Below are 19,910 nucleotides of genomic sequence, written 5' to 3'. Positions count from 1 at the left end.
GAGGTAGAATTTGATAATTACATCAGAATTGAAAGTAGGCAAAAATCTCTTCTTGAATTTACAGAAGAGTAAGAGGCGTTTTTATAAATTCATGGAGTTTCTATGTTCCACTTGAAGGGAGTTTGGGAAGCTAAGAGGTAGATGTTAAGAGGGAGAACATTTTCGGAATAGAGATAGGTGATAAAATCATTCGTTTTGTAGTCTGTGTACAGCTGATCCTTATTATTTATAGATTCTGCATTTACAAAATCTGCCTATTCACTAAAATTTATTTGCAAACTCAATATTCATGAGACTTTTGTAGAATTCCTTAGCAAAAAATTTGACAAAATTAGAATTGAACAGTGAGTAGGATTTCAATTAGAAAAATGATAGGAAGATGGACATGGAAGGCATTGTAAGTAAAGGAAGAGTGTAATCAAAGATATCATGGTAAGAAAGAGAAAGACATGATCAAGAAATGACAGAGTCCAGTCTGCTTGACATGTAGATACATGAAATAGAATCAAGGGAACTAATGCTAGAAAGGAGATTGGGGCCAGACTGGGAAACCAGAATGAATTTATAAATTTATTTAATTCATTTATTATTTACTGAATTTATTCAGTAGCTAATGGGGATCAATGGAAAGTTGTTTTTTCCTGCTGGGGAGTGACATAGTCAGGATGGAGCAATAGTATATAGGATGGACTGGAGGAAAAAGAGGCTGGAAGGCGGCCACATATTTTAGAGGCTGTTAAAATAATGAGTCAAATAAGGTCTGATCTAGGGTCCTGGCAGGTAGAATGAATGAGAGGAGATGGATGGGAATGATATTAATGATGTAGTGTCAGCAAGAGTAGAGTATAACATAATTGAATACTTTTTTGATCATTCAGGATACTGCCATGCCTCAGGATCAGCAGAGTGAATTTCAGTTCTTACTATCTAGTTGTAGAGATGCTGAAGGTATAAAATATTAGGTTCAAGGTCCTTTGGGAAGTTATTTTTAGTATTAAATTGCTAATATCAGGTTGTTCTCTTGTGATTTTTTTTTCTTTCCTAAAAGCATAGTACAAAAGAAAATTCCAATAAATGGAGGGCCTTGCTTTTTAGGAAGATCAACAAAGTAATGAAAGGCCTGTAGATTAGGCTATATCAAAATTAGTTGAAGGAATTTGAGATCCTTAGCTTGGAGAAGTGAAGACTTGGGGTGAGAGGAACATAATGGCTGTCAAAATATTCAAAGGTTTGTCTATGGAAGAGAGATTAGATTTTTTCCCAGAATGAGGTAGAACTAGAACAATGGGAAGGAGTTATAGAAAGGCAAATCATAGGTTCAAAGTAAGGGAAAATGTTTTAATAATTAGAGCTCTTTGAAAGTAGAATGGGGTGCCTCTAGAGACAAACGAATCCTATGCACTGGAGGTGCTCAAGTACTACTTATTGGGGATATCCTAGGGGGATTCTGGGTTAGAGACAGTTTGGACTGTCATTCTTTCCAGCTCTGCGATTTGGGGATAGTTTACTTGCATTCAATCAGGATTTTACTTTATTAAGTCCAGTGAACTATTTATTCTCATTTGGGGGGGAGGGCAGCCTAGTGAAAGTTTGTGTGTGTGTTTATTCAATCACTGAGCAAACATTAATAAACCTTCATCAGTTGTTATTGCCCAATCTTTCTTTTCACTAGGACTTTCCCATATTCTTGAACTCTAGAAAAAAACACACCAATACATTTCTGTTAGTAACACTATACCACAGCGACATTAACTTTTAACTTCTACTTTTCACTTGAGGATTCTCATTCTGGCTTAATGTGCCAATAAAGGAAAAACAACAACAGCGACAACAAACACCTGAATGTGTGGTGGTGCCTAAGATAGCTTGGGAAAATGTAACTTGGAGAAACAAGGTCAAAACACCATCCTCTCATCCTGTCTGTCTGGATATTGATTAGCCAAGAGAGTTGAGATCATTGTTACAAGGCCAGCGTGACATCTAGTCCTTGCTTACATGATGCCAAACATCTGGATAAAAAGCAAAAAATGCAGTCCATCATCCAGATGTTTTGTCTACACGACGTCTGTACATTTGGAAACATTCAGGGGATTGGCTGAATTTCTCACTTTTCACACAAACAGCTGTTTGGCATCTGGCAGATGGAGTCTTGTCTTTGTTATATGGTCTCATTGACAGAGTCTGGGGGCCCTCAGTAATCTACTCAAGAGGATTACGTGGTGGAAGGGAAGGGTGCAGGGTTAGAGCGCATGTGGAGACATCCAGAGAGATAGCTTCGATCTTTGGGGACAGATTTCGTTCCATGAACCCTTTTTCACATCCAATGAGGTGATTGGGAGTTCAGGAGTGTGAATGTGGTTGTCACTATTTTTAGTACTATCTCATCTTTTCCTTTTTTTCCTACCCCATTCTCCTCCAAATCTACGTCTACACCTGTACCTTCTGCTGTTTCTCTGACACTGCCACACATGGCCATCTCTGGGAGCAAAGGGAGAAGGGGAGAGTGAATATACAAGTGGCTGCCATGGCTGAAGCTCTTCTAGTCACTGCTCCTGATAGAGGGACGGGGGACTCCTTACACCAATGGGTTTGGGGAAGGGATTTTCCCCACTTCTGCTGATGGGAATTTAGGGATACAACTCAAGTCAGACAGAATCTCAAAGCTGTCAGATCCAAAAAGTGAGGCACTTTTGTAATTGTTTTAGATTTTCTGCTGGCCTGAGGGGAGAGTGATTGGGAAATATAGCAGGTGGCTTTAGTTACTCCACTTCAAGAAACCCATAAAAGAGTTTTTAACAAGGGGTGGAGGAGGGTCCCAAGGAATGGCAATTAGAATGGTGCAAATGTTGAAGCAGCTGCCATATGAAGACTAAAAGAGAAAAACAAAAGCCAGACCCCTCCCCCAAATATTTAGACTCCTCAATTTGGTGAGAATGAAGGCAGAGTTATAGAAAACTAAGTCCAATTTATAAGAATACAAGGCATGCTCCAACTGACAAACAGCCAAAGGATATGAACAGGCAGTTCTTAGATGAAGAAATTAAAACTCTCTTTAGTCATATGAAAATATCCTCGAAATCATTATTAATCAGAGAAATGCAAATTAAAACAACTCTGAGGTACCACCTCATACCTATCAGACTGGCTAATATAACGAAAACAAAATGATAAATGCTGGAGGGGATGTGGGAAAATTGGGGCACTGATACACTATTGATGGAACTGTGAACTGATAAAATCATTCTGGAGAGCAATCTGGAACCATGTCCAAAGGACCATAAAACTGCATATCCTTTGACCCAGAAATACCACAACAAGGTCTATATCCCAAAGAGTTCAAAGATAGGGGGAAAGACCTATATGTACAAAAATATTTATACCAGCTCTTTTTGGTGATGGTAAAGAATTAGAACTGAAGGGATATCTATCAATTGGGAAATAGCCAAACAAGTTATGGCATATGATTGTAATGGAATACTATTGTGCCATAAGGAATGAAATGATGAATAAGACAATCACAAAAAAAACATGGAAAGACTAATATGAAGTGATGCAAAATGGAGTGAGCAGAACCAAGAGAATGTTGTGTATATATATATATGGCAATCACATGAGAATGAATTAACTATTATCTGCAATGCAAGGATCTGAGATAACTCCAAGGGAATCATGGCAGGCTATCCACAGCCATAGAAGGAACTGATAGAGACTGAATGTAGGCTGAAGCACACCATTCTTCACTTTATTTCCTTTCATGAATTCTTCTCTAGAATACGTGACTTCTTTCACAACACGACAAACAGGAAATATGCATTACATGATAGCACATATAGAACCTATATTATATTACTTTTTTTCTTGAAGTAAGGGAAGGGTGGAAGGGAGGAAGAGAATTTGGATAGTAGAATGCCAGAAAATTATTTAAATTGTATCTACACATAATCTGGAAAAACTATTAAATAAAATTTAAAAAGAATGAAGACAGAGAAGATAAGGTCAAAGCTATTCAGATTGTGAAAGGCATAGATAATATGAAATGGATTTGTTCATCCAGTCCCCAAAAGCTAGAACTGACAGACCTGAATGATTCAGATATGAACTTCAAGACAAATAAAAAGAAACTATTTCAATTTGCTTTGGAGAGCTCATTTAGCTTAAAATATAAATAAATTCAAGAATGATTTATGAAAACTAATAGATGGAAGACAGATGATGGGACAGTGGAAAGGATGTGGATTCTGAATTAGAGGATCTAGCTTGAATGCTGGCTTTGCCATTTAACCATGTAGGTGATTCCAGGGAAGTCAGTTTATCTCCATGGGCCTCAATTTCATCATTTGTAGAATGAAAGAGGTTGGAGTAGACAACCCCTAAGGTCCCTTCCAGATAGAAATCTATGATCCTGACCTATGATTTCATTAGTATTAGGAATTCTTTTTCTAGATAAAGATTGGCCACTCCTGTGATTTATAATCTTGCAGGGCTGCCTAGACGACTGAGAGGTTAAGTGATCTGTCCATGGTAACATAGACAATATTTATCAGAGGCAAGATGTGAATCCAAATCTTCCTGATTCTAAAGCCAGTCTTCTAGTGGCTATGTTGCACTGCTCCTCCATAAAAAACAAATATAAACAACAGGTTATATGTTCTGTGTATATCTTAACCTGTAAAGAGGACATCATAGAGGCAAACACCACATTAAAAAAAGGTCTCATGTTACCAGTGTCAAAAATATAAAATTTTCTTTATTTAAAAAAATGATTATTCTTAAAATGTTATTACCCATATTAGTGTGGAAAACACATTTTTTAAAACATTTCTACACAAATGTTCACTTGATTATTGAGAGCAGCCTATTACAATGAGGTAATTCAGCATATATCTTTAATCCAAGTGACATGTCCTTATCAAGTGACATTAATTGAAATTTTAGGCCTCAAAGCAAAAGGTTCAGGAAGAGCTTAACCACTTCTTTTTAGAAATTGCTTTTCAATTATCCGCCCACTTTTCTTTGGGACCATGGTCTCTAGTCACAATTACAGGAGGAAAGGAGAAAAGGCCAGTTAAATGTAGGAAGAGCAAGGACACATTCCAGTCTCTACAAAGATTTAGTAATTCTATAGATGCACACTGTCTTGGATCTATCAATGAATAAGTGTTTAACAAGCACTTTCTGTGCACCAGGGTGATGTCTTGACTTGCATGTGAATTGTATTTGTGTCCTCTTTGAAAACAGGATGAACAACTAGTCACCAGGCACTGCACTGGGTGTTGGGGACATTAAGACAAAAGCAAAAGCAGTCCCAGACTTGAGGGACCTTATAGTTTAGCTCGATGAGACAAATACCTATATTTTGTGGTGAAGACAGTGGAAACTAGGGGTGAGGCAGTGTAGCATGGTCAGTAATAAAGGTCTTATTTAGAAGTCTTTCCAACATTCCCCCACTTCAGGCTAAGATACTTCCCAAAGTTCTCATGTTTTCATTCTCTAACTTGTGTAACATAAAGCAAATAAAAAGATGGCCCCCACCCAATGTTATCAATGGTTTTAACGCATGAAAAAGACCTAGCTGGGTTCTAGTTCATCATGGCAGACCATAGCAGTCTTTGCTCCAGGCACCAGAATTTGGGGGTCAGGGGCTGATGCCACTTAATTTTTCTAGCAGATGAAAACAGCTGAGGTTTGCCCCTGGGTAGCAGGATGTTAAAATATTAATCTACCAGATGGTCTATTTCCTACTTCCATTGTTAGCAGCCACACTCTAGGATGACCTACTCTTCTGCCTGACCCAGTCCTTGCTCCCTTCCATGTTGGCAACCTTCCCTACTCTCAACCAGGTCCAAGAGTGTTTATCTCTTCTCTCTAAGATCTTGTCTAATATCTGAGTTCTTCTCCTACAGTCTCTTCTTGTCTCTCCAATGAAATTTGTCTTAGCAAGTTGATTTGAGAATCCCCCATGTGCTGCTTGTCCTGGGATACGCTGGATGCCATGTTTGTTAGTTATAGCTCTGAACTGTATGATAGTGATGTAGTGAAGTGGAATGAGCACCAGATTTAAATTCAGAAGTCATGGTCTCAAATCCTGAATCTTCTCCCTATTTACTATGTGACTGGGAAATTCAGTTAAACACTCTGGGCCTCAATTTCCTCATTTGTAAAACAAGAGTGTTGGACAAGATGAGCCCAAGATCCTTTCTAGTTTGACTTCTAGAGTAATGAGATCTCCAGGCTTGGTTACTGCTTTCAAAAGGAAGCAAGCCAGCTGCTGAAACACTTCCCATCTTGAACCAACAGAGAATGAGCCTTCCTTCCAATCTTTCCTCCACTTACTGCCCTATCTCTAAAGCAAAAAGGGACCATGGCCAATCCTTCTGGGCCACCCCTTTTTCTGAGGACTCTTTCTAGAGGGAATTGCCCATGGTGGCTATTGGTTGTAAGTCTCTATGTACTCTAAAAGTGGTCATCTTTATGGAGTGGTCATGCTCCTATTTTCAGAGAGAAGAGATTAGTATAAACATGTAATAAATAAATAAATACAATTTCTGAGATGGCAGGATGCAGAAAAATTGTTAACCTACATTGATATGGAAGGGATACCTGTATCAAGTTGGATGGCCCAGTGCTCTGGTTCAGTGGCTCATTTTTGTGGCTTCTGTTACTCTGGTCAGACATATGTTTTAGGAAGAATATTTTGAACCTTCTTGGTGGTGTTGTGAATTAGCACAACCCTACAATTTGGGATTATGCAAATACAATAATTATAATGTCCATAATCTTTAATTCAGCGATGCCAGTAATAGGCTTAAGACCTATAGAGATCACTGAAGAAGAAAGTCCCCCATATACACTAAAATATTTATAGCAGTATTTTCTATGATAACAAAAAATAATTAGAAATAAAGTTGATGCTAATGAACTGAGGAATTGTGATTCATGACTATAACAAAATATTGCTGTGATATAAAAAAGTACATTTTTTAAAAGCACTGAATGATGAATGGGACAGAGGGAAAGGCTGAAAACAAGGAAACCAATTAGGAGACAATTTTAAAAGTCTAGTAAAAAGAGTAAGGTATCCCATGTTAATGGAAAGAGGCACAGTGATATAATGGATAGAGAACTGGCCTTGGAAGTCAGGAAGATTGTCTCTGACACACATTAGTAGTATAATCATGGATAAACTACTTAACTTCTCAGTCTAGGAAACTCTAGCACTGTAGGTTGAAAGCTACTTGTAAATAAATGCTGGTAGAGGGAGATTTCATCGTGGGAGTGTCCTACATGAATGAAATCACAGATCTGCACCAAAAATGGGAGGTAGTAATATAAACATAATTATATTTATAATATCAAACTTGGTGTCATTTTGAGGAAAACACTTTATGAATCAATATATGATGAAAATTTGATCTATTATTATTATATGAATCCTTATATCCTTAGTAGAGGTCCTTCCTTTACCAACAGAGAACAAAACACTTCTTTGCTTTAATAAAATTTCTTATTAATTGTAGTGGTTAAAAATCATTATTTATTGGCCAGCCCTTTGAAGATGAGCCTTCCTGAACTTGGGCTACGCCTGAGATGACAAATACATAGTATGTTAACAAGGCCTATACTGGCAGCCTTTCCAGATTGGTTAGGAAGGACCTAGTGGAATTTTTATTCCACTGGCATAAACTTCAAGAAGCCAGGATCTCCTCTAGGCTAGGATGACACACATTACAGTGGGATTAAACAAAATAAAACTGGTTAACATAAATATAATTTTATTTACCCCAAATTCTAAGAAGGATGAAAATAAATTTAATGGAAAGAGCAAGACAAGGTAGATGGAGATTTTTGTGAAGATTCTAAGGGGGATTCCTTGGTATTATCAAGGATTTTTAACTCTAATTTCACTTTACAACTTTTTCACATAATCTCAGATTTCAAAGAGAGCTCTCTGAGATAACTGGGCAAAAACTGGTAGAAAGAGGGAAAGAAGAGCATATGTGTGTATGTGTGTGTGTGTGTGTGTGTGTGTGTGAAGTTGTTTATAGTGAAATGGACTGAGCTATGAATGGTGAAAGGCAGAATTTTGAAAGACGACAGGCAAAACATTTGCATGGTCCCCTTGATGGGGATTAATAATTCACATTTATATGGTACCTTAAGGATTACAAAAGAACACCTCTCCCAACAATCCCACAGTTGGTAAAATAAAATATTATCCCATTTTTTTAGCTCAGAAAACTGAAGCTCAGAGTTAAGGGACTTGCATGTGATCATACAACTTGTAAGTAGTGGAGGGAAGGTTCAAATTTGGGGTCCTGATTCCAAGTCTTGCATTTTATCTCCTACTCTATGATGCCAAAGTAGGGAAGAGATTTGGGGGTCAGATGGTTCCCTATGTTGGCTCCTAGGTAGTATAATTGGCTTAGGACAGCTTGGCTGCCATTTGAAAGGCAAGAAGCAGGGAGAATAAATAGTACCTCAAGCTGATTTGAGAGAGAGAAAGGCAGTTTGCAATTATCTTTTTATATATAAGAATTTCCTAACTGGTGTTATAACTTGAGGAATCAGTGGTGAGATAAATAGTTATAGATTCATAAATTACTACAATCTGTTCAGAAGATTGATATTTTATTCACTAGATCAAATAGAGTGATGTCTCACACTTATTGGCTCATTCTTACATTGCCTTTCCTGATTTTTATTCAAATGAGAAGAGTACACGCTATACTATGTTTTAGTTTTCATAAACTAAGTTCTTAGCCTATGATACAAGAAGGCTTTTAGGGGGAAATATACAGGGAAGGGTAATTAGGGAGGAATGTCTTAGGAAGGAATAAATATATAGACACATTGTCAATAAGTTTCTTGGTGGATTAAATGAGATAATATTCATAAAGTATTTAGCACAGTACATTTGAGATAATATTTTAAAAGCACTGAGCATGTAATAAGTGCTTAATAAAAGTTTGTTCCTTTCCCTTTCCATCGGCAAGATACTTCAATAAAATAGAAGCTTTGATGATGCGTTCTGACATAATGAAGGGAAATATACTCTTAGCTCCCAAAGAAAATCTTCGTGTCAGCCTGTTAATGATTAGGAAAGGGATTAATTTATACTATTAGTGAAGTTTTAATTGGCTTTCTGTATTTTTCAGATTATTGCAAATCACCATATGCAGTCCATTTCTTTTGCCTCTGGAGGTGATCCCGTAAGTATGGATTTATACATTTTCCCTATAATTTCAGCAAACATTTATTTCTGTAAGAACCAGGACTACTTGTAGATGCAACGTGTTTGCTGCTGCTTTACCCTTTTAAATTACATTCTGCCACTTCGGAACCCCTCCATATAGCAGTAAATCAAATAATTTGTTTTTCATGATAGCGTTAACATAGCAATAATGACTGTGGGCCAAGTAGGACTTTGGCCCAGGTGCTAGCATGGGTGGAGAGGAATGCTTCCTTAGAAGTTCTCCACCCACCAGAAGGAAGGGAGGGAGGAGGCTCCAGGTGAACTCCAGGATAAATTCCAGGCAAGGATAAGTGTCTGCTAGCATGAACTGATCCTCCAGGCCAACGTTACTGCAAGGAAAAAATAGAGCAAAAGCTGTGTGTAAGCTCAAGGATGAGTGGCATGTGAGGGGGGGCTACCATGATCACTTTCTGCCCTTGAAGAAGGCACCTCTAGGGACTTCCCCTCTCCAGAACCGGTGATGTACTTCTCTGGATTTCTATCTGCTTAAGGATAAGGGCAGCCAAGCTCTGGGGCAGCCCATGTAGTGGTCGGGCAAGCAATCCCACGACCATATTTTGCTTTCAGAAAGAAAGCACTTCAGGGCTCCAGGCCTTCCAGGAACAGCAGTGTGAAAGTTCTGGGGTGGAAGGAATACTTTCTGAGAAACTGGAATTCTAGTGGGGAAGGGCATGCCATTAAAGACCCGTCAGTGCACTGGCTGCTCAAATATGGGGGATATGCTTTCCCATATTATGTTTGATCTGAGAATCAGGATAGCCCAGCCCCATAACAAATGAAGGGTGAGGAAAGGATTCTTCAGTTCATCATCTGACCCATCCCCAAGAGAATTTTCCCTGGGCATCACATATCATTGCATCGGACATCTGGCATTACTGGCTCTGGCAATATTACCAATGAAAGAACTATTTGGGGAGTGGGATGTTATTTGATGAGTTATTAACACCTTAAAATATTACTCTCCTGGCTCTAATTCTTGAACCCCTATTTAGTCATGGGCAGCATGTAAATTAAGTACACTGACCCAGAAGGACAAAATTAGCTTTGTATAGACCATCTGCATCAGGTGGTTTATATAATTTATGGTCCCTACTTTCAGAGTCCGGAACACTTCTTGAATTCACGTGTAGTTTCCAGCAAGCAGTGTCAAGGCTGAATGTGGCCTAGACCTCAAGAGTGCTGGGCTTAGAGTCAGGAAGACTTGGGTTCAAATCTCACCTTTGCCACTTACCAGCTATGTGACTATAGGCAGGCTACTCAATTTTTCCAAGCTGTAGTTACCTAATTTGTAAAATGAGGGATTAAGCTTGTTGGCTTCTAAGATTCCTTCCAGTTCTGAATCTCTGATGATCTTGGGAACCAACACAGAGAGAAGTGAGCAGAGTTAGAAGGACAAGAAGAACAATATATACAGTGATAGATTTCATCTTCCTTCTCTAGGCCTTTACAGCAGCAGCCTAGAATGCTTTCCCACCATATCTCTACCTTCTGGATCCCTGTTTTATTTCTTTAAATAAAAATCCCTTACCTTCTGTCTTAGAATCAAACTGAATATTGTTTCCAAGACAGAAGAGCAATAAGGGCTAGGCAATGGGGGTTAAATAACTCGCCCAGGGTCACACAACTAGGAAATATTTGAGGTCACATTTGAACCTGGGACCTCCCATCTCCAAGTATGACTCTATTCACTGAGCCAGCTAGCTGCCCTCCTCCATTTCCACCCCCCAAACTCAGATGAATCTCTGCTTTCTACATGAGGCCTTTCTATGTCCCCCCAATTGTTAGCACCTTTTCCTCCAAGGATATCTTGTATTTTGTATGTATCTCTCATTTATATATATATATATATGTATATACATATATATATAGATTTATATTTATATATATATATATATATAAAATATACTTATATACAAATTGTCTTCCCTGTTAGAATTTCAGATTCTTGAGGGAAGGGGCTATTGCACATTTGTCTCTGTATGCTTAACATAGAGCACAGTACATAGCAAACACAGAATAAATGCTTTTTAAATTGATATATTGATCAATTGTCAGTTCTCATCAATTTTACCTCCACATTTCTTGTGTCTGTGTCCTCTTCTATAACACATTAGTTCAAAACTCTGTCACTTCTTTCCTAAACAATTATAATACCCCTTTAATGGGTCTCCCTACTTCCATATCTCCCTTCTCCAAAACCTCCTCCTCATAGTTATCAAAACAATTTTCCTTCCTTGCTTCCTTGCTTCCTTGCTTCCTTGCTTCCTTGCTTCCTTGCTTCCTTCCTTCCTTCCTTCCTTCCTTCCTTCCTTCCTTCCTTCCTTCCTTCCTTCCTTCCTTCCTTCCTTCCTTTTCCCTCCCTCTCTTCTCTTTTTCTCTCTCTCCATATGGAAATGCATTTTGCATGATTTAACATCTATAATTGATATCATATTATTTGCCTTTTCAGTGGGAGGGGGAAGATAGGGTGGGGGAAAGAATCTGGAACTCAAAATTTAAAAAGAAAAGAATGTTAAAAATAAATTAACAAAAGAAAAGCCTTAAAAAAAAAACAAAAACAATCTTCCCAAGGAGCAAATCTGACCAAATCACTCCTCTCTTCCAAACCTTTAATGGTTCTTTCTGGGATAAAATACAGAGTTTTTAGTCTACCATTTAAGTTTTTCCATGAAAGTTCTCACCCATCTTTCCAGCATTAATACTATACCCCTTCACAAATTCTACCTTTCAGGCAAATTGGACTACAAGGTGTTCTCCATGCCTCGAATGTCATCTGTCCTCATCAATGCCTTTCAGAATCCTTGTTTGCTTCAAGGCTTAACTCAACTGCCACTTCATTTATAAAGTCTTCCTTGGTTCCCATCTCTCCCTCTTTTATTAAAGCTCTCTCCCTCTCCTTAATAATTTTAATAATAATAACTGACATGTATCAGATGTTATTATTATATATTATATATATAGCACTTTACTATGGGCCAGGCACTGTGCTAATCATTTTTTACAAACATTACCTCATTTGATTTTCACAACAACTCTGGGAGGTAGGTCCTATTATTATCCCAATTTTACAAATGAGGAAACAGAGGTTAAGAGACTTGCCCTATATTTTTGAGGTTGGATTTGAACTCAGATCTTCCTATTTCCAGATTCAGTGCTCTACCCACTGTGTCCCCAAGCTCCGAATATTTCTAATACTATACTGATCTGTGGACATACCTCCTACCTATAGTAAAATGTAAATTCCTTGAATGTAAGAACTATTGCATTTCTCTCTGTGTATCTTAGAAATAGTTGTTTAAAAAATGTGGCTCGAATTGCATTGCTTTGGGGAAATTAGAGTGCTTTTAATGACCCTAAGATTCTTTCCCTCCTTCCTCACCCCTCCCAGCAATCTTAATATCAGTGGCAAAAGAGTTAAAAATTCTTGTTTGACTACTTCTGAATAAATATAAAACTAAGCTTGTTAATGCAATCTTATTTATTTGGAAGAAATTTATTTTCAGGAAGGCAATTTATTTAGGGGTGTATTTTATTTTTTTCAAATAATCTAAGACAAGTTATGTTGACCCTGAGATCCACTTCCTGTATGATTCACAGTAGGTTATTAAATGTCTGTCCTTGAGGGTATTACAAACATGGATTTTTATTTCCTGCCAATCGATTGCATCTTCCCTCTAGAGAGTCATGCCTCTAATCTGCAAATGGTATTTATTCATTGTATGGGCATGTTTTTTTCCTCCAAGATCTGAGATAACTAAAAGTATCTTTAATTATTAAAATCTTGTCATTCATCATGTCTGAGTTTTCAGTGTGTGTAGATTACCAAGTGACTTGTTTTTACAAAATCAGCAGGTTTTTGAGCTGTTTCAGTCCTGTTGCAAAATGATTTTTCCTTCTTCATAAATCCCATAGTCCTTTCTTTCCCCCTTTCCCCTCCCCTCCTGCTTTCTTGTCCTTTCTTTGAGTTAACCTGGAAAAAAAAAAAAGTCCTCAAAAACATATCTTTAATTAAACAATTTCCTCAGCTATCTGATGGACAACTGGAAAAACCATTACTGTGGTCTAAATCATGATATTCTTTGATCCTACAATTTTGGTGCTTAATCCAGCTTTCAAAATATGAAGAACCAAGTTCATTGTCTTTTTATTCTTTTTATACAGAGGCTAGTAGACCTGAATAATGTTGTCTCGGTAAATGTCTTTTTATTTTATACCATTAATCATCACCAAACCCATGGTTAATGTTGTAGAAATCCAATTTAATTTTTTTTTTTTTTACAAATAAGCTGAAATGCAAATTGGATGGTTGGTGAGGAAGCAAGTTGACTCTTGAGCTCTAGTGATAGTAACTCTTCTCATGAGAAGAGCTCACATTTATTTGATGCTTAAGGCTTGCAAAGATCCATCTTTCTAATAATATATTGACATATCATGGGTATAAAAAAGAGAGACATCCTGGACTAGGAATCAGAAGACCTGGGTTTACTTAAAGCCCTTCTACTAATTAGCTGTATATCCTTATCAATGTAGAATCATAGAATTATAGATTTAGAGAAGAGTGGGACATTAGCAAAAATCTAGTCCAATCTTCTCACTTTAAAGCTAAGAAGACTGAGAGGAAAGAGACAGAGAGGGGAATAAGTATTTCTTTAGCATCTCCTATGAGCTAGGGACTGTGCTAGCACTTTATAAATATTTTCTCATTTGATCCTCACAACTCTGCATGGTACATGCTATTATTATCCCCGTTTTATAGCTTAGAAAATTGAGGCAGAAGTTGTGACTTGCTGAGGGTCACATAGCTAATAAATATTAGATGCCAGATTTGAACAGCTCAGTGCTTTATCTACTGTGGCACCAAGCTGAAGCTCCCACTTCATCTCTCTAAACCCCATTTGTAGAGCTTAAAGGTTGAATTAAAATAGAATCCATGGATAGATTTCAAGGAATTTATGAACTTAGATGGGAAGGTTTTTTTTTTTTAACCTATTTCTGACCAAAATTTAGCATTTTCTTTCATTAATATTGACAACAATAGGTAGGGATTCATAAATTTCACCAGCCTACCATATTAAAAATCCCTGGATTGGATGATCTCTAAGGTCCCTTCTAGCCCTGATAATGTATGAATCTATAAAATCCAAGCATTTATTAGGTATCTCCTAAGCATAAGAGCCTCATACATATTACCTTATTTGATCCTCATAACAACTCTGGGAGGTAGATCCTATTGTTATCCCCATTTTATAGGTAAGGAAACTAAGGCAGAAGTTAAGTGAATTGTTGATAATCCCAAGCTCTTCCTGACTTCAGGCCCAACACTCTCCATTGTGCTACCCAGATATACCTATCTAGGTAGCATCCCTTTTATTATCTCCATTTCATAGTTGCAGACACTAAGGTTGAGTAATATAAAGTCTTTGTCCAAGAATCAGAAGATCATACATTTAGAATTAGAAGGAATCTTAGGAGCAGTCTGGTCCAAATCCCAACTTTGTGCAAGAGGAAACGGAGGCCTGGAGAGGTAAGTAGCAGAACTGGGATTTGAACCCTCAGACTGACTACAAATTAAGGGTTCTTTTCATTGTATCAAGGTGACTTGAGTAATGAGAATTAGAACTGGAACTTGAACTGAGGGCTGTTAGCTCTGAGTTCCATGGTTTTTTTTCCCACCACCACATCCACTGGCAAACTATTTTCTGTGTGGACATAGACACATTACTGCGGAACTTTCTTTGAAGGGGATGGAGGGAAGAGAAAGTGTTTAAAAGAGAATTGAACATCTTTGAATTGTTGGTTTTCCTAATGTGCTTTCATAGAATCAATGAATAGTTCTAGGTGGGTACGGCTATATAATTTGTATATATGAATGTTATATATGAATATATACTTTATGAATATATGAATTATATATGAATGCATGAATTAAAATATAATGTATGAATAATGTATTATGTTAAATAATAATTATACATAATTATTCTATAATATATGAATATGTGAATTAAACACCTATAGGCTTACCCACCTAGAACTAGTGAGATATATATATATATATATATAGTCTAACTTACTACAGGTATTCCTTCCATATCACAACTTTCTTCTTTGTGGTTTTGATATATTGTGATATATTGGCATAAAAAATCAAATTGAAATTTTGGGGGAGTTTTGCAAAAGCCAGAGATGACACACAAAGGCCAATAGAGGACACAGAAAAAAGTTTATAAACGCAGTAATGCATAAAATATAAGTATAGTATTATGCAATAATAACATATTTTATATTTTAATAGCATAAATGTATTAATTTTCTTTTAGTGCAAATGCCTCATAAGAGAAAAAGAAAAAAATCATACTTCTCTGGTATGAAAAGAGGACCAAAAAAGTTTACATAGATTTTTTTATATCTTGGGGGCATTAGGCCCCTGATCCCCATGATGTAGAAGGTATACTTGTATTTCCTTGGGCTCTGGCCTCTTCTCACTGACTTGGCTGGCTCCAGATTATTCCTCTCAAAATTATCTACACAGAGGGCAGAAAATATAAGTTTGACATGTTCCATATTTTTATTAACACATTTCCTCATGTTACATCTCAGAAAAAGGGAAGCCTTCATGCCAATAGCTTTAAGCTCTCTCTTGTTCTCTGATCACATTTTGTTAGTTCTCTCCAGTCATTTTAAACACACTAATTTCCCTCTTTTATAGGACACCACAGACTATGTTGCCTACGTAGCTAAAGATCCAGTTAATCAAAGAGGTATGTAAAGCAACTTTTACGTTTTTTTAAGACTTGGTTTAGTGTCATCTACAAAGTTATCAGCAGCTATCTGATCTTCAGTATGTATCACGACAAGTGTAAGAGCACCATACGTTACAGTGGGGTGTTTTTGTTACGAGGCAATCATCTGGGAGTATTAATGGGAAATAATAACACTGATAAAAGTAGAAAGAGTAGAAAAGTCCACAGGTGGCATTCCGTGCCTGGTTATGCCAGAGGCCTGTAAAATAAGGTGCTCCTCTATTAGGGTTCATAAAGGAGAAGCTGCTTTGGCCATGGTGGAAATGGCTTAGTTATAGAACAAATTTTGGCACCTGGGGCATTCCAACATGAAATGCACTTTCACATACTCCGTGAGAATTGTCCATTACGCCAGCCTTAGGGAGGTGAGATTCTGGGACAATAAACAAGATGGGGAGAGGGGAAAGGCTGGGAAGAATGTAGGATGGTGGAGGGAGTATGCCATCTGTGGACATTCTACATGAATGAACTAATTATGCTTGCTAACTAGTTTTCATACTGCTGAAGGAGTGAATATACTAATTAAAATTGTAAATAATTTTTACATTTTATACTTTAAAAATTATTATTTTATATTTTGCATGCTTAAAATATTGGTGCCTGGGGAAAAAGTTACTATTACCCTGACCTAGATATGGCTCTGCTTGGTTGGCTTCTATCTAATGGGGCAGGCAGATTGACTTTGAAACATGAAGTCACTGGTTTGAGGCTTTATTCTATATTAATCTAAGCTCCTTTAGCTTGGACCAAACTCATGTGTGTGGTGTGAGTGTGTGTGTGTGTGTGTGTGTGTGTGTATGTATGTTTTTCTGTGTGTGTGAGAGAAAGAGAGACAGATAGTAGATTTTTTAAAAAATTTAAACCTCTTACCTTCTCCTTAGAATTAGAAGAATGGTAAGAGTTAGGCAATGGGGTTAAGTGACTTTCTTAGAGTCACATAGCTAGGAAATGTCTGAGATCAGATTTGAACCCAGGACTTCCACATCTCCAGGCCTGCTCCTGATACAGTGGTTTTTAATAAATATTTGATAAATTGGATTAATTTAGGGAAAGAGAGCGAGAGAAAGCAACTGTGAAGCAGATGCTATCTGAGTCAGTATCAGCTCTGCCATTTCCGAGGAAGTCATAAACCAATTCTTTGGTGGCTCCAAGAAACTAGCTTGTCCAAGATTTCTCAGCAAGATGATTCTTTCCACTGCACTTAAGTCCAGAGTTCTTCTCAGCCCCATCTTCTCCTTTCTTCTCTTCCACAGGCCTTGCAGTTAGAAGGGGTTAGGAGTGTAAGAATTAAAATTGGTTTTGGTCAAATTAAGAGTTATTAAAAATTGTTGTGGTCACTGTTTATAAAAATTAACTCAAGTCACGACGCTATTAGTAGCTTTAGTACAGAAAAGTAGAGATAGTAAAGAGAAGGAAATGTAGGAAGGAGGCAGAAAATATTGCCTAGTTAAATACCCTATAATTCCTGATCTGGGGGAATACAGCTCAACTTCGACAAAGGCTCCCTCAGGTCCAGATCTCTAACCAGGAGTCACAGTAGTCTCTTCAGCAAAAGCCACCAATGCAAAATCCAATGAAGAATCTGAATGCCCACCAAAATCTAAAGTCTGAATCAGGAAGCCGAAATCAGATGCCGAATCCAAAATGAGAATCTGAAATCAGAGTCCAAAATGGGAATGTCTGATTTTCTGTTGGGTCTTACCTTTTGAGCACGTTTCTCCACCCAATGGTTCTCCTATGTCACATCTCAGGAACTAATCATAGTTCCTTAATTTGTCTAGCACTGCCATGGGGAGTTGGTGCTTGTGGGATCTACTTCCAGTCTTTGAGACTGTGAACTTCCTTTTCTAGTAAAAGGTTCTTCAAGTACCTGACTAAGCGTGAAAGGAGAGGCACTCCAAATTCTTAATTGATTAAGTTAAAATAAACAAAGGAAGTTAAAAATATGGTAGAAGTAGTACCATAATTGGTAGTACTTGGGAAGAAGACATTACCTGGAAAAGGAGGGTCCCTGTAGAGGAGGAAAAGTTCTGTTCTATGGAGCCTGAATGAGAAAGCATTAGAAAACCTTTCCTCTGAGTTTGAAGTTCTTTGTAAGTATTCTCTTTGCTCTTCAAGGCCTTCTTTAGAAGAATGCAGAAATGCTTTTCAGGATCAGATGTGTTATTTATCAGGTGCCATACTCAAGAAAAACTCCCCAAAACAAACTAAACAGAGATTCCAATATTCCAACGCACCTGAGAATTTACTGTCCTGTGGGTATTACTTATGATAATTCAGATAATAATCCACTGAAACGTGATCATACTACAGAGCTTTTTACTACAACCTTTCATAAATTCACCATAAGTGGTCTATCCAACTTGCTGGGGGCCTTTCTCAAATTTTCCTCACATTTGATCTTTTGTAGTCCTTGCTCATTATGTATTACAACCTGCTCAGGCCCACCCTGTGCCTCTCCTTTGCCCTTGGAGCTATCTACAACTTTCAATTCTTAAGACTCTATTGCGCTCCATGACTCAGAGCCATATATCAGGGCTACTGTCATTAAAAATATGAGCCTTTGTTTCAGAGAGAAGCTTGAGGTCATTCAAAGAACTTTGCAGAATCCCAAAAGCAATCCAACTCTCTCTCCTCTTCCTGTTTAATTCTGAGCCCTTCTCACTGTCCGGTGGTGACATGTCTAAAATGTAGTACATTGATGGATATCCTTGTAAGGGCCAGAATGTAAGGGGTCGATATAAAAGGTTGGACTGGATTAGTTAAGAGTAGGGTCGCCAGGAGTTTTAATCAATTCCAAAATGATTTTTTTTAGCAATTTATTTATAAATATAGAAAGAGTAAAAGTAAGGAAATCAGGGAGAGGATAGGGTAAGATATCTAACCTACACACTAAGTATTTTGCTCTGACCCCTGGCTCAAACCAGGCAGGATTAATCAGTCCTTAGCTAGAGTGGCCTCAGCCTTAAGCCAAGGATCTGGGGATACACTAAGCCTCTCTCAAGAGGAGAGGCTTCTCCTGAGGCTAGTCCCTTCAGAAAAATCCAGGAAAGGAGTCAGCCTTTTCACTCTCCCCATATGGTAGTTCTAAGGAAAATAGAAGCAATCTGAGGTCCTCAGTCAGAGCTCCTTCAAGGTCAAGTTGAAGATGAAAGACCTAAAGACCTCCTCACAGAAAGTTCTTGGCATTTTTAAAGATTATTCCTTTTCGTCACTTCCTGTGACTTCCTTCCATTTTACATGGACCAATTACAGCTAAAGCTTTGCTTAGGACTACCCAAGAGGCATTCAGTCAATTCTGATTCATCACCCACTATCGCATACATGGGTCACAGACCTCCCCCACTCAAGTGTAAGTGGGGTATATATGCTTCTGGTGATTAAATCTAAAAATGGGCAGGGGGAAATTAATTTAATCTTTACATCTTCCATTAGTATGTTCCTTTAGCCTCTTATGTCCTGATAATGAGCATTATTTATCCATTTGTTTTTGTGTATTTGGATAGTAAGGACAAATTCTTCCGAGTACTTGTGGAGTTCATTTAGGAGACTGCTATGTCTATCTGTAGGGTGTATGGGGTGTTCAGAGAGGACTATCACTTCTGCTATGAGGGTTTGCTGAGCCTTTTTCAGGGCTGCTCATCCGCCTTTGGTGTCCACCTTTGACCTAATTCTCACCCATGGCTCCAAGAAGATGTAGCATGCACAGCAGCCATATCTTGGTAAAACCATCTCAGCAATGGGCTAAACTAAGCTAAGGGTAAAGGACAGGCCTCAAACCCATAAGTGTGTTAGGGAGATGTCTACCCCAAGCATGTGAAGAGTTCTGGCAGAATGGGTGGATGAGAACAATT

At 37.8% G+C, this 19,910-nt stretch overlaps 1 protein-coding gene across 1 annotated transcript in view; it reads left to right on the top strand.

Annotated features, from left to right (window-relative positions):
• SHC4 (SHC adaptor protein 4) overlaps window positions 1-19,910 on the top strand; it is a 181,640-nt gene that overhangs the window by 113,918 nt on the left and 47,812 nt on the right. The window contains exons 5-6 of the mRNA XM_001380425.5: window positions 9,156-9,209; window positions 15,963-16,014. Coding sequence (XP_001380462.3) covers window positions 9,156-9,209; window positions 15,963-16,014 — 106 coding nt within the window. The remainder of the gene's footprint in view (window positions 1-9,155; window positions 9,210-15,962; window positions 16,015-19,910) is intronic.

This window comes from Monodelphis domestica, chromosome 1, assembly GCF_027887165.1.
Source record: "Monodelphis domestica isolate mMonDom1 chromosome 1, mMonDom1.pri, whole genome shotgun sequence".
In the NCBI taxonomy this organism is placed as follows: Eukaryota; Metazoa; Chordata; class Mammalia; order Didelphimorphia; family Didelphidae; genus Monodelphis; species Monodelphis domestica.
Note: the sequence above shows the minus strand (reverse complement) of the source record. Positions and strands in the feature narration are given on the sequence as shown.